Genomic DNA, 19,611 nt, shown 5'->3' with positions numbered 1-19,611 from the left:
TGATTTGCTGGGCACCACATTAAGAGCAAATACTGCTTTTGCAAAAACAAAGCCAATTTCCCTCTAAAGTCATTGGGTGGTTTTTGAAATGTATTGCATCATTAAGATTGGATAATGAGTCTCTAAAGAAAGCACAATACATCCTGGTGGCCTTGTTTTCACCCCGGTCAACACACAATTGGGTAAAATTTAAAAACAGATTTATTGAATCAGACTAATAATCATCTTAATTCCCTGAGTAACCTGACCCTCGCCTCCTGGTGTGGTGTGTGTGTGTGTGTGTGTGTGTGTGTGTGTGTGTGTGTGTGTGTAGGCATACATGGTTTACAAGACCAATTTTCAGGTTTACTCACCAGCATTACGAGACCAATCGGGTTACGGAACCGATTTTGATGGTCTCGTAAACATAAATCTTTTTGATGCTATAACTATTGAATATTATTTATAAGGCATTATGAATACATGTGTGATTACATAGATTCTAGTGCTAACAGTTAATATAGTTGTTCTACAGTAATGCCAACCCCCTGCCTTTCTGAGGTTCATACATATTGGTCTCACAAGGCAGGATGGGTTTGTGAGACCAAGACGTGTGTGTCCAACAGCGCCCCCAGAGGCTGCAAGAGACATTGCAAGTTATACACGTTTCCGCGCGAAAATACACACAATGACGCGCCAATTTTACACACAACGCGGGAAATTCAGCGGGCTTGCAGTGTGGACATGCCGGGAAGACAGGGATGAACTTCGAAAAGTAAGACTTTCATATTTTATATTTTATAAATATATGACTGACAGCATTGATGGACTTAAAGAAGCTTTAGTTTATAATAAAATAATAATTTACTTGTGTAAATAATGTAAGGTCATGACTATTTTACTACATATTTCTTACTTTTTTTTTTGTACTAATTATTTATTGTTCTCTATTCTTTTTCTTATTGCTGGTCTTACATTCTATCTTATCTTATTGCCAGCATGAATGAATGTTATGCTGGATCTGGATTCACTGGATCCGCTGTCAGCTAGCTAAACAGCGCTAGCTTCTGAAGAGTAAAATCCATTTTGTTTAGCTAGCTAGCGATGAAGAGACTGACGGTGTTATGTCGATATCAGGGATAGCCCAGCTTAGAAAAATCTTGGCCACCCTTTCAGCCTCTTTGTGTGAACGCGGATGTTTCGACCGTCGAAGGAAAATGACAAGCGTTATTTGATTGAAATAGAAATAGCACTTCAAATCCTGTCTGTGTTTTTAAACCGTTTAACAAGACGATCTTGAACGCGACGTTTGACTTCCAGTAGTTCCCTCCCCTGGCCTGAACCCCATTCCGCTGTGAAGCTAGGTTTGTGGGAGAGGGGCATTTTGTTGGTTTTGTGTTTTAAAAACAAACGCAGTGTCCTTTTGTGTCACGGGAGAACGTGTCTCCCGTTGTTTGCATCTCGTCTGTTAGCCGGAGTGGAGCTGGTGTAAACGGCTTTAGCACTGCAGCTAGCTGGTAAGCTAATTCTGTCATCACAGTTACTGTCAGGTTTCAGTCATATTCGGCGAAGCAATTGGCTTTTTGTAGCGGTTTGGCTGCTGGCTTTCGGACGCTCTGTTGTACATGGCTTTGCTCGCGAGCGATGGAAGCTGCGGAGGGGGACGTTTTAAAAAGCTTAACGTGGTTTAATGTACCTAAACAACGATCAATCATCACCATATTTCTCTCACATATTGCTCCTCTTTTTTGACAGTTTTAACTGGTTAAGAGGAGCAATATGTGAGAGAAATATGGTGATATAATATGTGAGAGTTAAGCTTTTTCACGTTAAGCTTTTTCCTTACATCCCTTAATGAAGCAGACACGCTTAATGTCAGCTACCGTCCATAGGACTTTGGGTCCGATTTTTTTGACAGTTTCACTGGTTATGAGGAGCAATATGTGAGAGAAAATTTTTAATAATTGATCGTTATTAGGTACATTAAGCACGTTAAGCTTTTCACGTTAAGCCTTTTCCTCGCCATAGACACCAATGAAGAAGAAAACGTTAACGTGAGCTAACTTCTATAATCGTTGGATTTGAGTTTCGTTTTTTTGACAGGCTTAAGGGTTCATGACAAGATATAGCCATGATAAATATGTTGATGATTGATCGTTGTTTAGATACATTAAACCACGTTAAGCTTTTTCACGTTTCACGTTTTAGAATGTCCCTGCGGAGGCACCGCTTTCATTTGAGGGGTTGTGTTGTTTGCATACAATATTGTTGCTCTATATTCGCGAATTATCGTTATGGGCATATAAACTAGTTTTGTACCGAGTTTAGACCTGGGTTCCATTCAAGAAGGAGGTTTAACAAACCCTGATGTCTGAGTAGATTTACCCTGAGATGGGAAACTAAGTTGTCGGTTTCAGAACAGCTGATATGAGTTGGGTCAATCAACTCGGAGTAGGTTCGATCACGCCCGCGCACAACCACAATAAAAAGGCAGGATGAATGGAGCCACGACACGATGTTACCATGGTAACAACCACAAACAAACTGGTTGACGGAAATACAGCAACATCATTAACCTATTATATTAAATAATCTTTAATTTCAAAGGATTTACATCATTAAATATAATAATAATAATATATATAATAATTAAATAATAACCGACTGCAGAACTCATTTTTAATGGCTATTACTGGTTTGTGTCCAGGAACATTACAAAAAGGTTTAAAACATTAAGAGCGGGTCACGCTGAAAATGTCGGGGCTTTAATATCATCTCCCAACATGACACCCTGCAAAGTAAAGCAGCTTTTTCATCAACGGGACCGTCGACACAAGAAAATGCCATATTTTTAGAAAATAAAAAGTTTTATATTCTGCTTAACACAGTTAATTTTACTGTTACTGTTTTTCATTCATGTAGATAACAAACTGTGGTAATTTCATCTGGTACAGATTGAATGAATGAATGAGGAAATGAAGAGCGCTGTGTTAGAGAGAGACAGAGAGAAACTCAAAAAAACCTCCTCCCGACCAGGTTAGGTTCACAGGCTCGTTACCATAATAACTGACTCTTAGGTGGAGGTTTTCCTGAAACAAAAAAGCCAGAGTTTCCCTCATCTCAGGGTTGGACTCAGAGTTTGTTGAACCTCCTGTCTGGAATATCCCTCTGGTATAAGATTGAAGCAAATGTCATCATTGCTTGTCCCTGAACTGCCTGATGGCACGTCTGGCTTGAGCTGTGTCGGTGCCTAGCATAATACCAAACCTAAAATGAGTTTTGATAATGCTGTATATTTTTAAGGACTGACTTGACATATATTTTACAGTGAGGCGAGGCAGACTAGACCCCATTTGTGATGCACAAAATCACGTAAGACTGCAGAAGGAGAAAGCGTTGTGTGTCTGGAGATACATCAACCCCATCAAAGGTAAGTTTTTGCTTTAACCCTGTGTGTACTTGCTTAGTGTAATGGCTGGATTTGAGATTCGAAGATGTCTTTTATCTCAAACCCCCAAATCCCAATATGCTTGATCTTACGAATTTCACCTTTTTTCCACATGATTGTCATTTTTTATCACAATTTAAATTTTTCTATCTAATAATTTCACTTTTTTTTTTACACTTGTTTTTATTAACTGTTATTCGTTTATTAATTGATAGGGAGAGGTGGTTTGCATTGAAGCCAATTCATAAAGGCCCCAAATCCCAATATGCTTGAATCTTATTAAATTCCCTTTTTCAGTTCTAGTTGTTTTTTAGCTCAGTTTTTGTTGTTTTTGGTCAATTGTGGTCAGATTTTTGCACACAGCAGCCATGTTTCCCGCAGTCTTGCTCAAAGAGGTTTGTCAGTCCACTGTCAGTGTAGATTTAAACACAGGAAGTGCTTTAAAATGACCTGAAACAATGCTAACTTACAGCTTCTGTATATGACTAAGATTCAGTATGGCTTGTGTGTTTTTTGTGTTTCCATGGTCATGGTTTTTGAGACCGGTGTTTGGCATGTGAGGCCTACAGTGAGACAGTGTGAACCAATACTTTAAGATATTAGACTTGTGTGTGTTTTTGTGTTTCCATGGTCATGGTTTTTGAGACCGGTGTTTGGCATGTGAGGCCTACAGTGAGACAGTGTGAACCAATACTTTAAGATATTAGACTTGTGTGTTTTTTGTGTTTCCATGGTCATGGTTTTTGAGACCGGTGTTTGGCATGTGAGGCCTACAGTGAGACAGTGTGAACCAATACTTTAAGATATTAGACTTGTGTGTGTTTTTGTGTGGCCAGTGATGGTTTATAACCACAGCGTGAAGCATACAAGGCCATGCAGTAAAATATAGTATGTCACATCACAGTTTTGCATGATTTTAAATATTGGCTTATGACAAAAGCAATTATAGGGTCAAATTTCACAATGTTTTCATCAGGTTATGCCTTTTCTCATCAAGGAAAAACAGAAAATATTGTGAATCTGTACAGTAATGTAGAGATATGTGATGAGTGAGTTAGCAGATCTTATGAATTTCACCTTTTTTTTCACATGATTGTCATTTTTTATCACAATTTAAATTTTTCTATCTAATAATTTCACTTTTTTTTACACTTGTTTTTATTAACTGTTATTCGTTTATTATTGATAGGGAGAGGTGTGTTTGCATTGAAGCCAATTCATAAAGGCCCCCAAATCCCAATATGCTTGAATCTTATTAAATTCCCTTTTTCAGTTCTAGTTGTTTTTTTAGCTCAGTTTTGTTGTTTTTGGTCAATTGTGGTCAGATTTTTGCACACAGCAGCCATGTTTCCCGCAGTCTTGCTCAAAGAGGTTTGTCAGTCCACTGTCAGTGTAGATTTAAACACAGGAAGTGCTTTAAAATGACCTGAAACAATGCTAACTTACAGCTTCTGTATATGACTAAGATTCAGTATGGCTTGTGTGTTTTTTGTGTTTGCATGGTCATGGTTTTTGAGACCGGTGTTTGGCATGTGAGGCCTACAGTGAGACAGTGTGAACCAATACTTTAAGATATTAGACTTGTGTGTTTTTTGTGTTTCCATGGTCATGGTTTTTGAGACCGGTGTTTGGCATGTGAGGCCTACAGTGAGACAGTGTGAACCAATACTTTAAGATATTAGACTTGTGTGTGTTTTTGTGTGGCCAGTGATGGTTTATAACGACAGCGTGAAGCATACAAGGCCATGCAGTAAAATATAGTATGTCACATCACAGTTTTGCATGATTTTAAATATTGGCTTATGACAAAAGCAATTATAGGGTCAAATTTCACAATGTTTTCATCAGGTTATGCCTTTTCTCATCAAGGAAAAACAGAAAATATTGTGAATCTGTACAGTAATGTAGAGATATGTGATGAGTGAGTTAGCAGATCTTATGAATTCAATTTTTTTTTCCGCATCATTGTCATTTTTATCACAATTTAAAATTTTCAATCTAATAATTTCACTAACTGTTATTCATTAATTTATTGATAGGAAGAGGTGTGTTTGCATTGGAGCCCATTCATAAAGGTTCATTCGTTTTGGAGTACAGAGGAGTTTTGAAGACGACTGATAAGACTACAGCGTGGAATGAGTATACATACGTCTTCAAACACAAAGGAACGGAACATTGGTGTGTAAGCTGAATTGCAGGATGATATTCTTGATCAATAACAAAACCACTCATGACCCTTGTTTCCACTATGGGGGCAAATAGTGGCACCACGATGACTCTGTTGGCCCCCTAGTGCAAATGGCCCTATGCAGACATTTCTGGGTAAAAGAAATGCTTGGCAATCATGTTCTTGCTTCTTAATCCCAATTTTGTTATGATATTTAACTCCTTCTCCTGTAGCATTGATGCTTCAAGTGAAGATGGGACACTTGGCAGACTCGTGAATGATGCTGAAAAACCAAATGCAAAAATGAAAAAAATAGAGGTGGATGGTGTACCCAGTCTGTGTTTGTTTGCCATTGTTGACATTGAGGAAGGGCAAGAAATAACCTATGACTACGGAGGAGAAAACCTGCCATGGCGTTCTTCCCAAAGGCATCAAATATCCAAGGTAGAGTACATGTGACCAATTGAATCTATTTAAAAAATAGTAATTAATAGTATATAATAAGAAGACTGCAGCATGGCATAAGATCTTTTTTCTCTGTCTCCTTTCTGTCTTCTATCCGTCCTCTCGGTCTCCTCTCTCTGATAGTGATATAATATAGATAATTTCTTTGGGGCCGGATACAAATGAAATGCAAGCCAGAAGTTTGATATGTCAGCTCAATTTCAATTTCTGTATTTCAGCAGCAGATGTTCTACATTAAAATAACTGCCATGTCTCCCTCTTTCATTCTCCTCTGGTTCTCCCTTTTCCCCTCCATCAGCCTATGGCTCCAAGTACAGTAGAGAAACCTGTTCTCCACACACCAGTCGTCTCTCCATCTACAGGCGACATACCATTCCTTTCCTCCACTGTGCTCCCTGAAGAGGTTTGTTAGTACATTTGTTGGTGTAGCTTCAAGTGTTTTAACATGACCTGAAACAATGTTCACTTTCTGCTTCTGTATAGGATTTAGGTTTGTTATGGTTCCATAACCCTTGTTATATGTTTTGTGTGCTTATTCATGGTGTTTGGGCCAATTTGCCACAGTAGCATTAGACCCGAAAGTAACATAGATCTCATAGGTACTGGAGATGTAATTCTTCCATGACTGATGGGTTTTCTCTTTCCTCTTCTCTTGTTTATCCGTAATCTACTCTTTTATGACTGATGTTTTAGTAATGGCTGTGTGACCTTTGAGTGTTTTAATTGTGGTTTTGCTTTATTTTTCCACATGGAAATTTGGTTGGATAACAGCAGCAAGCCAAGAGGCCAGGGGGTTGCAATGATGGTAAGAAATATTTATAAAAAAAACATAATAGAGGAAGGACATACCAGGCAAAACCTTATAATAAGTAGTAAGTCATTTGAGGGGGATATAATACATAATTTACACAATCCAATTGTTTTCATTTTCATTATAATCTATTTAAGGTTTTGAAGAACAGAGAGGAAGGAAGAGAAGAAAGCAAGATAATTCAGGAGGAATGAGGAAGAGAGAGACGGGTAAGAATTGGCATAGCCATTGTTTTCTTCTTTTTTTCTTTCTCCTCGAACTTTTATCTTACTTTTCTTTGGATTTATTTGGTGGATTTTATTTATTTGCACTACGGACACTAGTGAAATTGTGTCTGCTCTGGCCTCACTGTTTTTCACGCTTATTACAGCTGTGTCTGGGGAGTCTGTGTACAGCCATGACACTATTCTTTACACCAGGGATCAGTTGACGCTGCTTAACACAGCGGTGTTGTCTCAAGACAGTCCCAAAATCCCCCTGGGATATCAATTGATAACATTCAAATTTACATTCAAATTAAACTAGAATTTAATAAACAATAAAACCCCAACATCCCAGAGAAGAAAACATTCTGAAGATTTGAGCTGGCATTGCAAGGCTAGATTTCAGCCCCCTAGAGGAAGTAATCAAAGTACAAAATTCAAATCTGTATTCACAAGATAAATTTCAATGTGTTTTTTTCTTATAGATTGCAAGAAACATCGTGTTGTGAAAGAGAACTTGGGCTCATTTGAAAAATGCTCACTTTGCCGTGGGCCATTTTCTTCATTGAAGTGGTGGGGGCTAAGATGTGAAGGTTTGTATAAAAATTCTAAGATCAACATGTTGCATTACACATGTACACTGTGTTTGCCTGTAGAAAGACAATCCCCTCACAATCAACAGACTTAAAGTTGTTTTTAACACGTTTGTGCCGGATGCTTCGCGCCGACACATTACATCTTCCGCTGGTTACTGCATTGCGCAACTCTGAACCTCCTGCCGGCTGCTGCGTGGCGCAAAGGATCATCCAGCACTTCTTCATCATCATCATCATCTACCACGTCCTCCCTCCCAAACTCCTCACTATCTTCCACCTCAATGTCACTGTCCTCGCTGTCAAAATCTTCCTCTGTCATAACCATTTTCTTGCTTGTCTCTCAAAAATTCATAAACAAACGCACATGTATGTCTCGTTGATTGACATGATTTTCAGCAAACTACGGTACATTTTGGTGGTCACATGGCTTTAAATAGCCAACAAGACCCGCCTCATGTGTATTTGAACCAATGACGTTGCGTTCTCTGATGCACGCGTCATGAAAAGACAGGCGGATACAAAATGCTGCACCACGCAGCAGCCGGCAGGTTCAACGCAGTAACCGGCGGTAGATGTAATGTGTCGGTGCGAAGCATCCAGCAGAAATAGGTTAAAAAGCGAATGAAGCCTTAAAATCCTCATCATAGTTTAAAGATTCACAAGTGAACATGCATTAAGAAAACTGCACCCATTGTTTTCCAAATCAAAAAATTAAGGAAAAAACATGAACTTTGTTATTGTTATACAGAAAAGTGAAGAAATCAGATATTAGGCTGTTCAATGAGTCAAGCTATTGACTCTGTGAAAAAACAAGTGGCCCACATTGCGAGATGAAGGCCCTGAAGTACACCAGGGGCCTCATGTATAAACGTTGCGTACAAACAAAAAGTTTGCGTACGCTGGTTTTCACGGACACTTTGTGATGTATAAAAAATTACCTTGATGGGAGAATGTGCTGGCCATCACGCAAACTGTTGAGCAGTCGCTGATATTCCATAAAAGTTTGATCATTCATCTGGAGAATGTTACACATGTTAACCTCTGTTAAACATGAGGACGGAAAATTGGACAAAGAATGACATCGGGGCGCATCTACAGGCATTTCCATATTAATTTATAGGAGGAGGTAAGGCGGAGTCGGTGGCTCGTGCCCGTGCGCTCAACTTCGCGTTGATTGTGATGTATAAAGGAAATGTGCGCAGGACCTGGCGTACGCCCGCTTTTATACATGTGAATATTTTTGTATGTAAGCAGAGGTGGGTAGAGTAGCCAAAAATTTTACTCAAGTAAAAGTACTGTTACTTCAGAATAATATGACTCAAGTAAAAGTAAAAGTAGTCATCCAAATAATTACTTGAGTAAGAGTAAAAAAGTACTTGGTGAAAAAACTACTCAAGTAGTGAGTAACTGTTGAGTAACGTCTGATTTATTTCTTAACACAAGCATCAATCAGACCGACAAAAATACAAAATAATCATATTTAGGCGAACTATTGTTCATCCAATCGATAAAATAAATTAAAATTAATTTATTAATTACAAAATAGCTTAAGTGAGAGACTTGTCACATTAAATTTGGATGGATACTGCATGTGTAAAACATACCGTATGTAACCTAAAAGACAAAGATCCACCTCTCCACAGCAGAAACTAAAACTACCGCTACGTTTCCTCAGGTTAGATGTTGAGTTGTTGAACGCTCACATGTCCGTTTGTTTTGGTCGACACAGAAGACGCCGCATGATGTAGCTGCTGTTTCGCACTTTTCCTAAGGTAACCACCTTAAGCGGAAGACTTTCTCTCTCTCTGTCAAAATAAAACATTAAAATGAGACGTACACTGGGGTAAAAACAATGACGCGTAGAATACCAAAGAGGTAAAAAGAAAAGTAACGAGCTCCTTGTAGCCTGATGTAGCGGAGTAAGAGTACAGTTTCTTCTTCACTAATCTACTCAGTTACAAGTAAAAGTATAGTGATTTAAAACTACTCCTAGAAGTACAATTTTTTTCAAAAACTTACTCAAGTAAATGTAACGGAGTAAATGTAACTCGTTACTACCCACCTCTGTATGTAAGTACTCTTTTAATGTTTTGGCCATACACCATCTTCTGGTATAAAAACTGCTAAATCTTTTATACATGAGGCCCCTGGAGTTTATTAAAATAACATGGTGGTTTCTACTTTGCTGCTTCTGCTGTAAACATTGTCAAAATCTGGCGCAATGCACTGAGGAAAAATAACTAGTGGTCTTCTAGCAACACTGGGTGAGATTTTGACGATGTTTACAGCAGTAGCGGTAGGAGCACAGTAGAGGCTGGGGTTTGGCAAGTTTCATCCCAAGACCAAAGCGAAGTGGCCAGCCACCACCACACACCACAGCTAAATCCCAGCGATGCTGTCTACCTGCTGTTCGACACGCTGTTGTGCAGCATCACAACAAGGGATCCATGGTGTTGAGTGGATGTGCCTGGCCATCTTGCTCAGGTCTCTGTGTGGAATGCACAAAATTCCTCCTGTTTTCCTCAACAGTAGCACTGACGAGCTGTACATATCTTTGTAGCTTCATTGTGAAACATTACAACATTAATGCTAACCTTAGTATTTTGTGGTTTTAACAGTTTGCACCACTGTCTGGCATACATACTGCTTTCACTCCAAAGACAAAAGACAAAAGACTTTGGTAAGTAGTTATTTTGGTAACCCTTTACTGGAAGCAGTATCCATAAGGTTTTTATGCCACCTACACCTACATAAGCACTAAGAACTGGCATAAAAAGATATTTATTGAACTGCTTTTCCAAAAGGTTTAAAGTGTTAGTTCAAATAGTGTATTCTGTGTCATGGGTAATAGATTTGGTGTTAACAGTGAATGTAACAAAATGTATTCTCAAATTGATGTCACCAAAATAATTCTTTGACTGTGGACTCTCACAGATGCTGATACCTCTATTTTGATTTGAAAACAAAACACAAATTACATTTGAAATTGTATGAACTTTGAAAACATCAGTAAGGTGAAATACCCTAGCAGTCCACTATACCAAAGATGTAATGGCAGCATCCTCATTGACTTGTCATTATTTGTTAACCACGTTTCCAAAAATTGCCGTTCAATTATGAGTTATAGAATCAAATTTCACAAGGTATTCACCATTGAGCAAAATGTAAATATTGTGAGTCTGCTCAGTAAATGTTCTAGCTAAATATGTTCAGATAATATTTAATGTGTGTGAGTTGGTAGATCAGCTCAATTTCAAATTCAGTATTTCAGCAGCAGATGTTCTACATTGAAATAACTGCCATGTCTCCCTCTTTCATTCTCCTCTGTTCTCCCTTTTTTCCCCTCCATCAGCCTATGGCTCCATGTACAGTAGAGAAACCTGTTCTCCACACACCAGCCGTCTCTCCATCTACAGACCACTCAACTGTCGTCTCTCCATCTACAGACCACTCAACTGTCGTCTCTCCATCTACAGACCACACACCAGTTGTCTCTCCATCTGCAGACCACTCACCAGTTGTCTCTCCATCTGCAGACCACTCACCAGTCGTCTCTCTATCTGCAGGCAACACACCATTTCTCTCCTCTACAGTGCTCCCTGAAGAGGTTTGTTTGTACATTTGTTGGTATAGCTTCAAATGCAAGAAATTCTTTAACATGACCTGAAAAGATGCTCGCTTTCTGCTTCTGTATATGACTCATGATTTGATATGGTCCAATAACCCTTGTGTGTTTAGCAGTTAGAAGCACTATTTTAGCACAAAGACTTCCGTGTGTTTGTGATAAATAAATCGATTATACATCGTAATTTTTTTTAGTTAGGATGATGTTGATAAAATGAAATTGCTAAATCAAGATTTTCTTTTCAACTACTTGAGCAACCACTTAATTACTTCAGCGACTGACCTTTGGTAACATATCTACCACTTGACTTCAATTCACTGTTAATAAATTAAGCGTCGTCGTACTTTTACTTATGTACTGCGGCTTTAACACAAGGTGAACGACACTGCTCCATCTGCTTAAATTACGCTTCCCCCTCCTACCCATAGTTGTAGTATGTTTACCACCGCAATTATCTATCTAATCTAAAATAACAGGAGAAGAGAGGTGTGGAGTTTAACACTCTCTGACATGGAATGACTGGAAACAAAACTTCAACAATAAAAGCCAGCAAACAAACAGAACAAAAATAAAAGTGAACGAGCAGAGTATGAGCATAATTAATTAGCCATGTGCTCAGCAGTTAAACTATAGTCCACACAGTGGCATTTCTACAACATTTGTTGTCCCTAGACTGCTTCCACATTCATTATTTTGACCGCTTTGAGCAACTTATGTGAAATAATTTTTCTCTTTTGTTATTAAAATATTTTTCTTTTTAAACATTTTGAACAGTCCTAGTTTGTGTGTGTGTCTGCGCGCTCAGTAGTGGTTTATAAAAGCACAGTGAGAAACATATGAGGTCCAGTTGCTTGTTGCTTGTTGATTGTCATGTAGTGTTTATTACAGGTGTTATGTATGCCTTATGGTTTCTTTTATTTTCCTTGTATTTTAATCAGAATAAAAGTGACTTCAGTGAAGAGGAGCTATCGGATGATGTATCTGATCCAGAATACGTTCCAGGCTCAGAAAGTGACACAGAGGATGAGGAACCAATAAACAGCTTGGCAAACCCAACATTACAGGTCGCTGAAGAATCACTAATGGATACCTCTATGAACTGTAATGTCACAGATGACACCCCTAACACTGGACAATCTTGCACCAACACAGTACCTTCAACCAGTGTTGTAAAAGCAGGACAAAATTTCTGCTTCATTTGCAAGGATTTTCATTTCAAAATAGCGCGGCATTATAAAACTCACATAAAAGAGAATTCTGATGTTGCATATGCCCTTAGTCTCCCAGCAAGCTCAACAACTAGGAAGAAGCTTCTAGAGAATCTTCGCAACAGGGGAAACTTTGAGTATAACAGAGATGTGCTGAAAAAAGGAAGTGGTCAGCTCAAAGTGAAGCGCAGAGCCAAGAAGGTTGAATGCAAAAAATATGAATATTGTATCCATTGTAAGGGTATGTTTTTGCGACCAGAACTATGGAGACATATGAAAAGGTGCTCCTCCAAACCAGAGGAACAGGATCATCAAGGAAGAAAAAGAGTGCTCGGCCTAGCATCTGCAATCCAGTCAGCATGTTCAAGCACAGTTGATGATGGGGTGCTTAAAATGTTAAGCCATATGCATGACGATGTCATTGCAAGTGTTATTCGTAATGACTTCTGCCTTCTTCGGTATGCTGACACCCTTTTCGCAAAACATGGACATGACCCTTCAAAACATGACTATATCCGCCAAAAAATCCGTCAGCTGGGAAGATTCCTGCAAACCATTCGCAAAAGGTCTTTAATCCTAACCTTAGAGGATGCCATAAAACCAGGTAATTTCATGGAAGTAATTGAAGCAGTAAAAGAAACAGCAGGATTTGATAAAGAAAAGAACTGTTACAAAACTCCAAGCCTTGCACTTAAAATTGGACACTCACTGTTGAAAGTGAGTGACATCATTCATTGTCATGCTCTTATGGCTGGAGATGACAACTTGATTAAATCCTCAAAGGCGTTTCAGAAGCTTTATACTGCAAAGTGGTCGGAGTACATATCCCACTGTGCCTTAAGCACCATTAGTGACCTGAAATATAACAAAACAGCCAAATTACCGCTCACTGATGATGTAACGAAATTTAACAAGCATCTTGACAAAACTGTTGAATCAGCAACTGCTGCATTAAAGAAGGAGACAACAGTGCAGAACTACTCCAGCCTTGCAAAAGCCGCATTGACCAAGATTGTCCTTTTCAATAGAAGACGTGTTGGGGAGGTCTCAAAGATGAAACTGAGACACTTTCTGGAAAGAAACAAAGAAACAAACACCCTTGATGAATTGGGGCTGTCAGAGTGTGAAAAGAAACTCTGCAACTATTTTGAGCGTGTTGAACTAAAAGGAAAAAGGGATAGAAAGGTAGCAGTGCTGCTGACACCTAAGATGGTAAATGGACTCAACATTATGATTGAGAAGAGGAAAGAATGTGGTGTCCCAGACCAAAATGAATACTTGTTTGCTGTACCAAATTGTCTGACTTACTACAGAGGACATCAGTGTCTCAGACAGCTCGCAGATGAGTGTGGTGCCAAGAGGCCAGAGTATCTACGATCAACTCAACTGCGCAAAGACATAGCGACCACATCACAAATCCTGAACTTGAAGAGCAATGAACTAGATCAGCTTGCTGATTTTATGGGGCACGATATATCAGTACATAGACAGTTCTACCGTCTGTCAGAGCCTACCATACAGAGTGCCAAAATTTCCAAGTTGCTCCTTGCACTGGAAAAGGGAAAGATGCATGAGCTTAAAGGAAAATCTCTTGACGAAATTGAAGGTATTAAAATTCTTATGTTATTTATGTAAAATGTAGACCTAAAGGGGTTATAGTATGTATTTAAAGAAATCTTGGTTTTAAAGGATCTTTAGAGGGCTTCATTACTGGAGTTTTATAGACCATGCCTTTTGTGAATCTTGTGGTTTCAAAGTAATTAATTAAGCTATCAGGTAAATACTTCAGTAAATACGTAACTTTGCTGTCACACTAATGTAGGTCATTCAGGCGCCGTCCATTTTTCTTTGTTCAGCTTTGAGATGGTTCCACACCTTCATCAGAGTCCAGCTGTCTTGAATGAATTGGTTTGATTTGGATTTTCAATGAACACACTTTTTTAAATAAGACCTTACAGTTCATAGTGCATATCAGAACAAAAATGAAGTCAAAAGAGCTGAAGAAAAGCCCGGAGAGAGCTGTAGCAAGACAGAGATTTGGACAAGGCTAGAAAAAAAATCTACTGCCTTTTTTTTCCAAGAGCTCAGTGGTCTCCATAAGTGTAATATGGAAGATGTTTGGGTCAACCAGGACTCTTCCTACAGCTGACTGGCCAGACAAACTGAACAGCTAGGGAGAAGAACCTTGGTGAGAGAGGTAAGCACCCCAAAGATCCCTCTGACTGAGTTCCAGATATCCTGTGTGGAGATGGAGATAGTTTCAGAAACACATGAAAGGCAAAAAACAAACCTGATGAACTCCCAGGCTGTGAGTAACTGTGAAGCCTTTTTATTTGTCTTTCACTGAGGAGAAGCTCTCATTGGTCACCTCTGCCATAGAGACCAGCTTTTGTGCAGATCTGCAGCAGTGGTTGTCGGCCTGCAACCTGGGTCTCTGGAGCTCAGTCACAGTCATCTTCAGGTTCTTAGCTACCTCTCTCATCAAGGTTCTTCTCCCCCAACTGTTCAGTTTGGCTGGATGGCCAGTCCTGGTTGGAGACACTGAGCTCTCAGAAACAATAAATGCCGGTTTGTTATTTCTAGCCTTGTTCATATCTGTGCCTTTCTACAACTCTCCCTGAGCTCTTGGAGCAGTTCTTTTGACCTCATGGATCTAATTTTTGCTCTTATATGCAACATGAGTTGTAAGGCCTTATTAAGGTCATTTTTTGACATGAAGTTGTATGACATCCTCAGCTTCAGTGTTGTAGAGTTCTGTAATTCCAGCTAGTTTGCTGGGGTCACAAAGAAAGTGTTTTGCTTGACAAAACAATGTGTTCAAAAGAGTAACACATTTGCATCACAAAACCGGTGTCCTGACCCACAGTTGTAGCACCACCATTGATCATTCACTCCACCTCGCAGCTACAGCTTTTCCTTTTTCTTTATTTGTGGCCCCAGCAAACTAGCCGGATTTACAAACTTCAACAACAAAACCAGGACAGAGGTCTGCTCACAGGACGCAGTGGGGGAAAAGTCACCTACACTGATAAAATGCGGTGCGTCTGCATCCAGTAAATTTTCAAAATAATAACCCTGTGCCGACATCCTGATCGTATTTCACATTTGCCCCTTAAACATGAGCCTATGTCATAAATTGGTGAAACAGGTCAGATTTTTTTTACAAGGTGACTTATTGAGATCAGGTGAGAAATGTAATTTTGTGGTTTCTGTCCAGAAAGCCCCAGCCTCTGTTTCCGTGTGTTTATTTACAGGCCAGTCTTGCGTAGTCCAATGTGGCAGTGACATTGATGTACAATCCCCTGGACAACACAGCATCTATGAGACTATATGTTGGACAGGCAGTATGTAAAATATAGCAGTAAAAAGCAGTATAGGACATGTTGGCACAGATTGAATTTATTATTTATTCATTGAAACTTAGATTTAATCATCACGGTGATCTATTAGTGGGAGGTATTCCAGAAAGTGTGTTCATTGAAAACTGACTTGATCCAGAAACGGAGTCAGTTACCAAAGTAACATTGACATAACGCTCCAACATTCAGATATTACACAATGTAACCTTTTTAATTTGTTTTTTAACCAAATTAAAGTACTTTCCCATTATTTGTCCAGATGTCACAGATGATGATGATGAGAGTGAGGAGGAACAAACATTCACAACAAACATTCACAACAAAGCAGAGGTAGATTGTCCTCGTGAACTGAACGGTATGTACTTTGAATATGATCTATAATGTTGGTACATATAGTACATACTGCTGGAAACTAGCTCTAGACACTCTCCATTGATTAAATTATTACCTATTCCATCATTTATTTTTTTAATCTTGTGTAGCTCCTGGCCACTTTACAACAATGGCCGCGTTTCCCGGATTCAAACATTCTTAAGGACTTAAGAATCCTCTTAACCTCCTAAGCCCGAGAGCCCCACTGGCAGGGGGAAATTCATAACCTTTTTTCCAACTTCAAATTTTTCCCAATTTCAAATGACGTCCCTAAAACGAAACTTTGTCAAGATCTGTTTTATTTAAAAAGATAAATGTCTCTGTTTGTTCATGTCACTTTAATTGTTGCAAAATGGGACAAACTGACCACTATACACAATAACAGATCCCTATTTAGCGCCTGTGTTTCGATACAGTATTGCCACTGAAAATATTGCGATGGTTTATCGATTTCCCCACCCCCACACCTAGCTAGTAGCCCACTGTAAAGTTGAGGGTGGCCTTATATAATATTTAAACTGCTCTATTCCAGTAGATACATATATGTCTTGGCAATGAAGTAATTAAAAAAAAATTAAAATAGGCTATTTTTCAGGCAGGTGCCTGTGCACTGTTAGAGTATTCTGGGTTGTTGTTACTGTCTGATTTTGATCAAACCTTGTATATATAAGAATGTGTCCCAAAACCAAGGCTAAATCTAAGAGAGTTGTTTTCCTGGATTTAGTCGGATTTGACACAGAATGACCCAGCTGAATGTCATTTGGCTCAAATCCTCCCATTTACATTGATTCAGGCAGGTTTGATTTTGAAAATAAAACTTGTGTATAAGGTGCTGTAAAAAGTTTTAAAATGGGCATTGAAAGTGCTTGAAAAGTGCTTGAACTATAATAAAAACCATATTGTTTTGGAAGCATATAAAACTATTTTGCTGACTGAAGCATAAACAATGAACAGTGGAAACGGCCATATTACTTATGGTCTTCACAGGTTGCAGATAAATGTGAAACAGCCATCTAAAGACATATTTGACTGAAAATCACTGGAACCCCGAAACTTTTCTTGGATCAGGAAATGAAGTTTCAATACAATGTAAACCTATATGATCTATTTCTGCTTTTATTGAGCTAACTGATGTTGGATATTAGTGTTTATTGAACCTCAGTTCTTGTCCTCAGTTATATAGTACTAATATAGTAAATAATATTCAATTCCTTTCTTTACAAAATTGAACAACAAATACTTTTTAATAAAAGGCATCTACTATGCTCTTCTGTTACACATTTTTCAGACATGGACACTCCTGATGCAGATGGACTCCCTCCTGTACATAATGGTATGATCAAGTTACATTATAATACGTATCAAGTTTATAATATCCAGTGCTTAACCTTCAGTTAAGTTTCTGGGCCTACAAAGAGGTCATCACCATCATCAGATCAACATGCAGGGACAGAGAGACAAACAGAGAACAACAAAAAGAGAGAAGTGGGGTTTTTATGTTCAATTTGCAGAGGAAAAAATCTTAATGAAAACGCTGGAAATTTATAAAAAACGTGAAATATTGCTTGAAATGTTTTACGGTGGAAGTGGAAAAGTCAACATTTTAATGAACGAAATATGCAACCTTTTGCAGTGGAAACAGTTTTACGGATTACAGACACACGCATACAGGAAATACGTCATTTACTACAATTAGTAAACAGCTGGCAAAGTCACTTTCACAAAACCACTATTAATTGTCATGGTTAATTGTTTCTATCCGGATGAAAGTCGTAGCCAGCCATACTAACAATTATGTCATCCTGTTTGTTTTCAGTACGCAAAGACAAGACACGAAGACCATGGACCAAAGCAGAAGAAAAAGCTGTGCTGAGACATTTCAAGTCTCACATAATTAAAGGTCATTTAGCATCAAAGAAGGAGTGTGTGGTTTGCAAAGAATGTGAACAGCCAGCACTGAAAAATAGAACATGCCAAAACATTAGAGACTTTGTGAGAAACAAGGGGCTGACTTTTAAGCGCCAAAACCGCCACCCACACTAAAAAACAATATGTGTGCAGCCAGCGTTGTGACGATAAACAAAAAATAATTTTCAAATAATAATCGTTATATTATACATTATATATATTAAGTGTAATTTTTTAAAATGTTTTTCTGGGAAGTTGCCGGTAACATCTGGCGGGGGGACAGCCAATGTAAATCAGCCTCTGGCTGCAATTGGGGTGCAATAATGTTGTTTTTTTTCCAATATGTTCAATGTTGCACATTGTCCCTTTGAAATAAATGAATTGAAATTGAAATCTCCTAATTGTGAAAGTTAATGTTCTCAAGAATAGTTACATCAATATGCAATGCTACACAAAAAATTTAAGGCTTCAAATAGCCCGTGATCAGTATCGGTTATCGGCCCAAAAAAATCCTGATAGGATCACCTCTAACGTCGACTACATTTTTATGGGTGAGTAAGGCTCCAATACAACAACTGGTGCATTTGCACTCCATTTTTTGTGTTCTTTTTAGACTATATCTATGGTGTCATACAACAGCTTGTGTTTGTCAAGTTTCTTACTCTTCCTTAACATGCCAAACTTGAAAGGCCTAGAAAAAAACAGATTACGTGCAGGAAACTCAGTTCATTTTCTTCTTTTCTGAATTTATTCACTCAGAATTGTCTATTTCAGGTTGATAACCTCAACCAATCAAAAGCATTATCAGCTTCTAAAAACAATTAGAAACAATATTAAACAATCCATTAAAAAAAGCACGATTATCGTTACTTTACGTGCTGTTAGAGATTTTAATCATGCAGCCCCATACATCAGTGGAGAGAGTAGACATGAGTCCAGGATGTCTTGCGTTGAAAATGTTTATTTACTTGATCAAGGAGAAGTGAATGAATGATCAGTACACATTAAGTTCTGATGCTCCTTTCAATTCTAAAGTGTGTGTCCTCTGGGGAAACCAAACAGATAATGCCAAAAGTTTGAGACATGCCCAAATATGGGCAGATCCAACACATCTACAATATACAGAATTACTATACCGGTCCATAGACAAAACTTTGCTTAGATGCCCGTCAGGACCTTTGTCCTCCATCCAACATAATATCAAACCTCTGACTCCAGTAACCATTACCTCATTTAGGGAAAACAGTCAATCACATATCTGGCCTTGGCTGCTCACATTGAAAAAGTAATGGTTGACATTCAGTCATTAATTTGTCATCCAATTATTAATCTAACTCAAAAAGTTTTGTTATTTTGGCTAAAAATTTCATAACAAATTAAAGACCACTGAGAATGAAAATAACTAAAAATGAGGATTGTAGTGGGTCTTTAAAAAGGTTTTTAAGAGATTAAATATAGTACTGCATTATT

General features: G+C 38.4%; 1 protein-coding gene across 3 annotated transcripts; it reads left to right on the top strand.

Moving 5' to 3' along the window:
* The first annotated feature begins 661 nt into the window (after positions 1-661).
* LOC116680314 (uncharacterized) lies at positions 662-18,330 on the top strand. 3 transcript variants are annotated; one of them, XM_032509450.1, is made up of 14 exons: positions 662-754; positions 3,308-3,409; positions 5,467-5,605; positions 5,828-6,038; positions 6,358-6,462; positions 6,834-6,864; positions 7,008-7,079; positions 7,559-7,666; positions 10,288-10,349; positions 11,022-11,276; positions 12,233-14,108; positions 16,121-16,216; positions 17,522-17,566; positions 18,050-18,330. In XM_032509450.1, coding segments are annotated over exons 1-14 (3,330 nt in total). In that variant the 5' UTR covers positions 662-753; the 3' UTR covers positions 18,277-18,330. The 3 variants fall into 3 exon arrangements, with proteins under 3 accessions (XP_032365341.1, XP_032365340.1, XP_032365342.1); XM_032509449.1 differs by having other exon boundaries at positions 6,831-6,864; XM_032509451.1 differs by lacking the exon at positions 662-754 and adding an exon at positions 1,228-1,496 and having other exon boundaries at positions 6,831-6,864.
* Positions 18,331-19,611: the final 1,281 nt, after the last annotated feature.

Source organism: Etheostoma spectabile, unplaced genomic scaffold (genome assembly GCF_008692095.1).
Source record: "Etheostoma spectabile isolate EspeVRDwgs_2016 unplaced genomic scaffold, UIUC_Espe_1.0 scaffold00018395, whole genome shotgun sequence".
Taxonomy (NCBI): domain Eukaryota; kingdom Metazoa; phylum Chordata; class Actinopteri; order Perciformes; family Percidae; genus Etheostoma; species Etheostoma spectabile.
Note: the sequence above shows the minus strand (reverse complement) of the source record. Positions and strands in the feature narration are given on the sequence as shown.

What these genes read in the sequence shown, in the direction of transcription:
- LOC116680314 (XM_032509449.1), top strand. An exon ending in CACAAAGGAACGGAACATTG is followed by an intron (nt 5,606 to 5,827) that starts GTGTGTAAGCTG and finishes CTTCTCCTGTAG; the next exon opens with CATTGATGCTTCAAGTGAAG. An exon ending in GTGGGGGCTAAGATGTGAAG is followed by an intron (nt 7,667 to 10,287) that starts GTTTGTATAAAA and finishes TGGTTTTAACAG; the next exon opens with TTTGCACCACTGTCTGGCAT.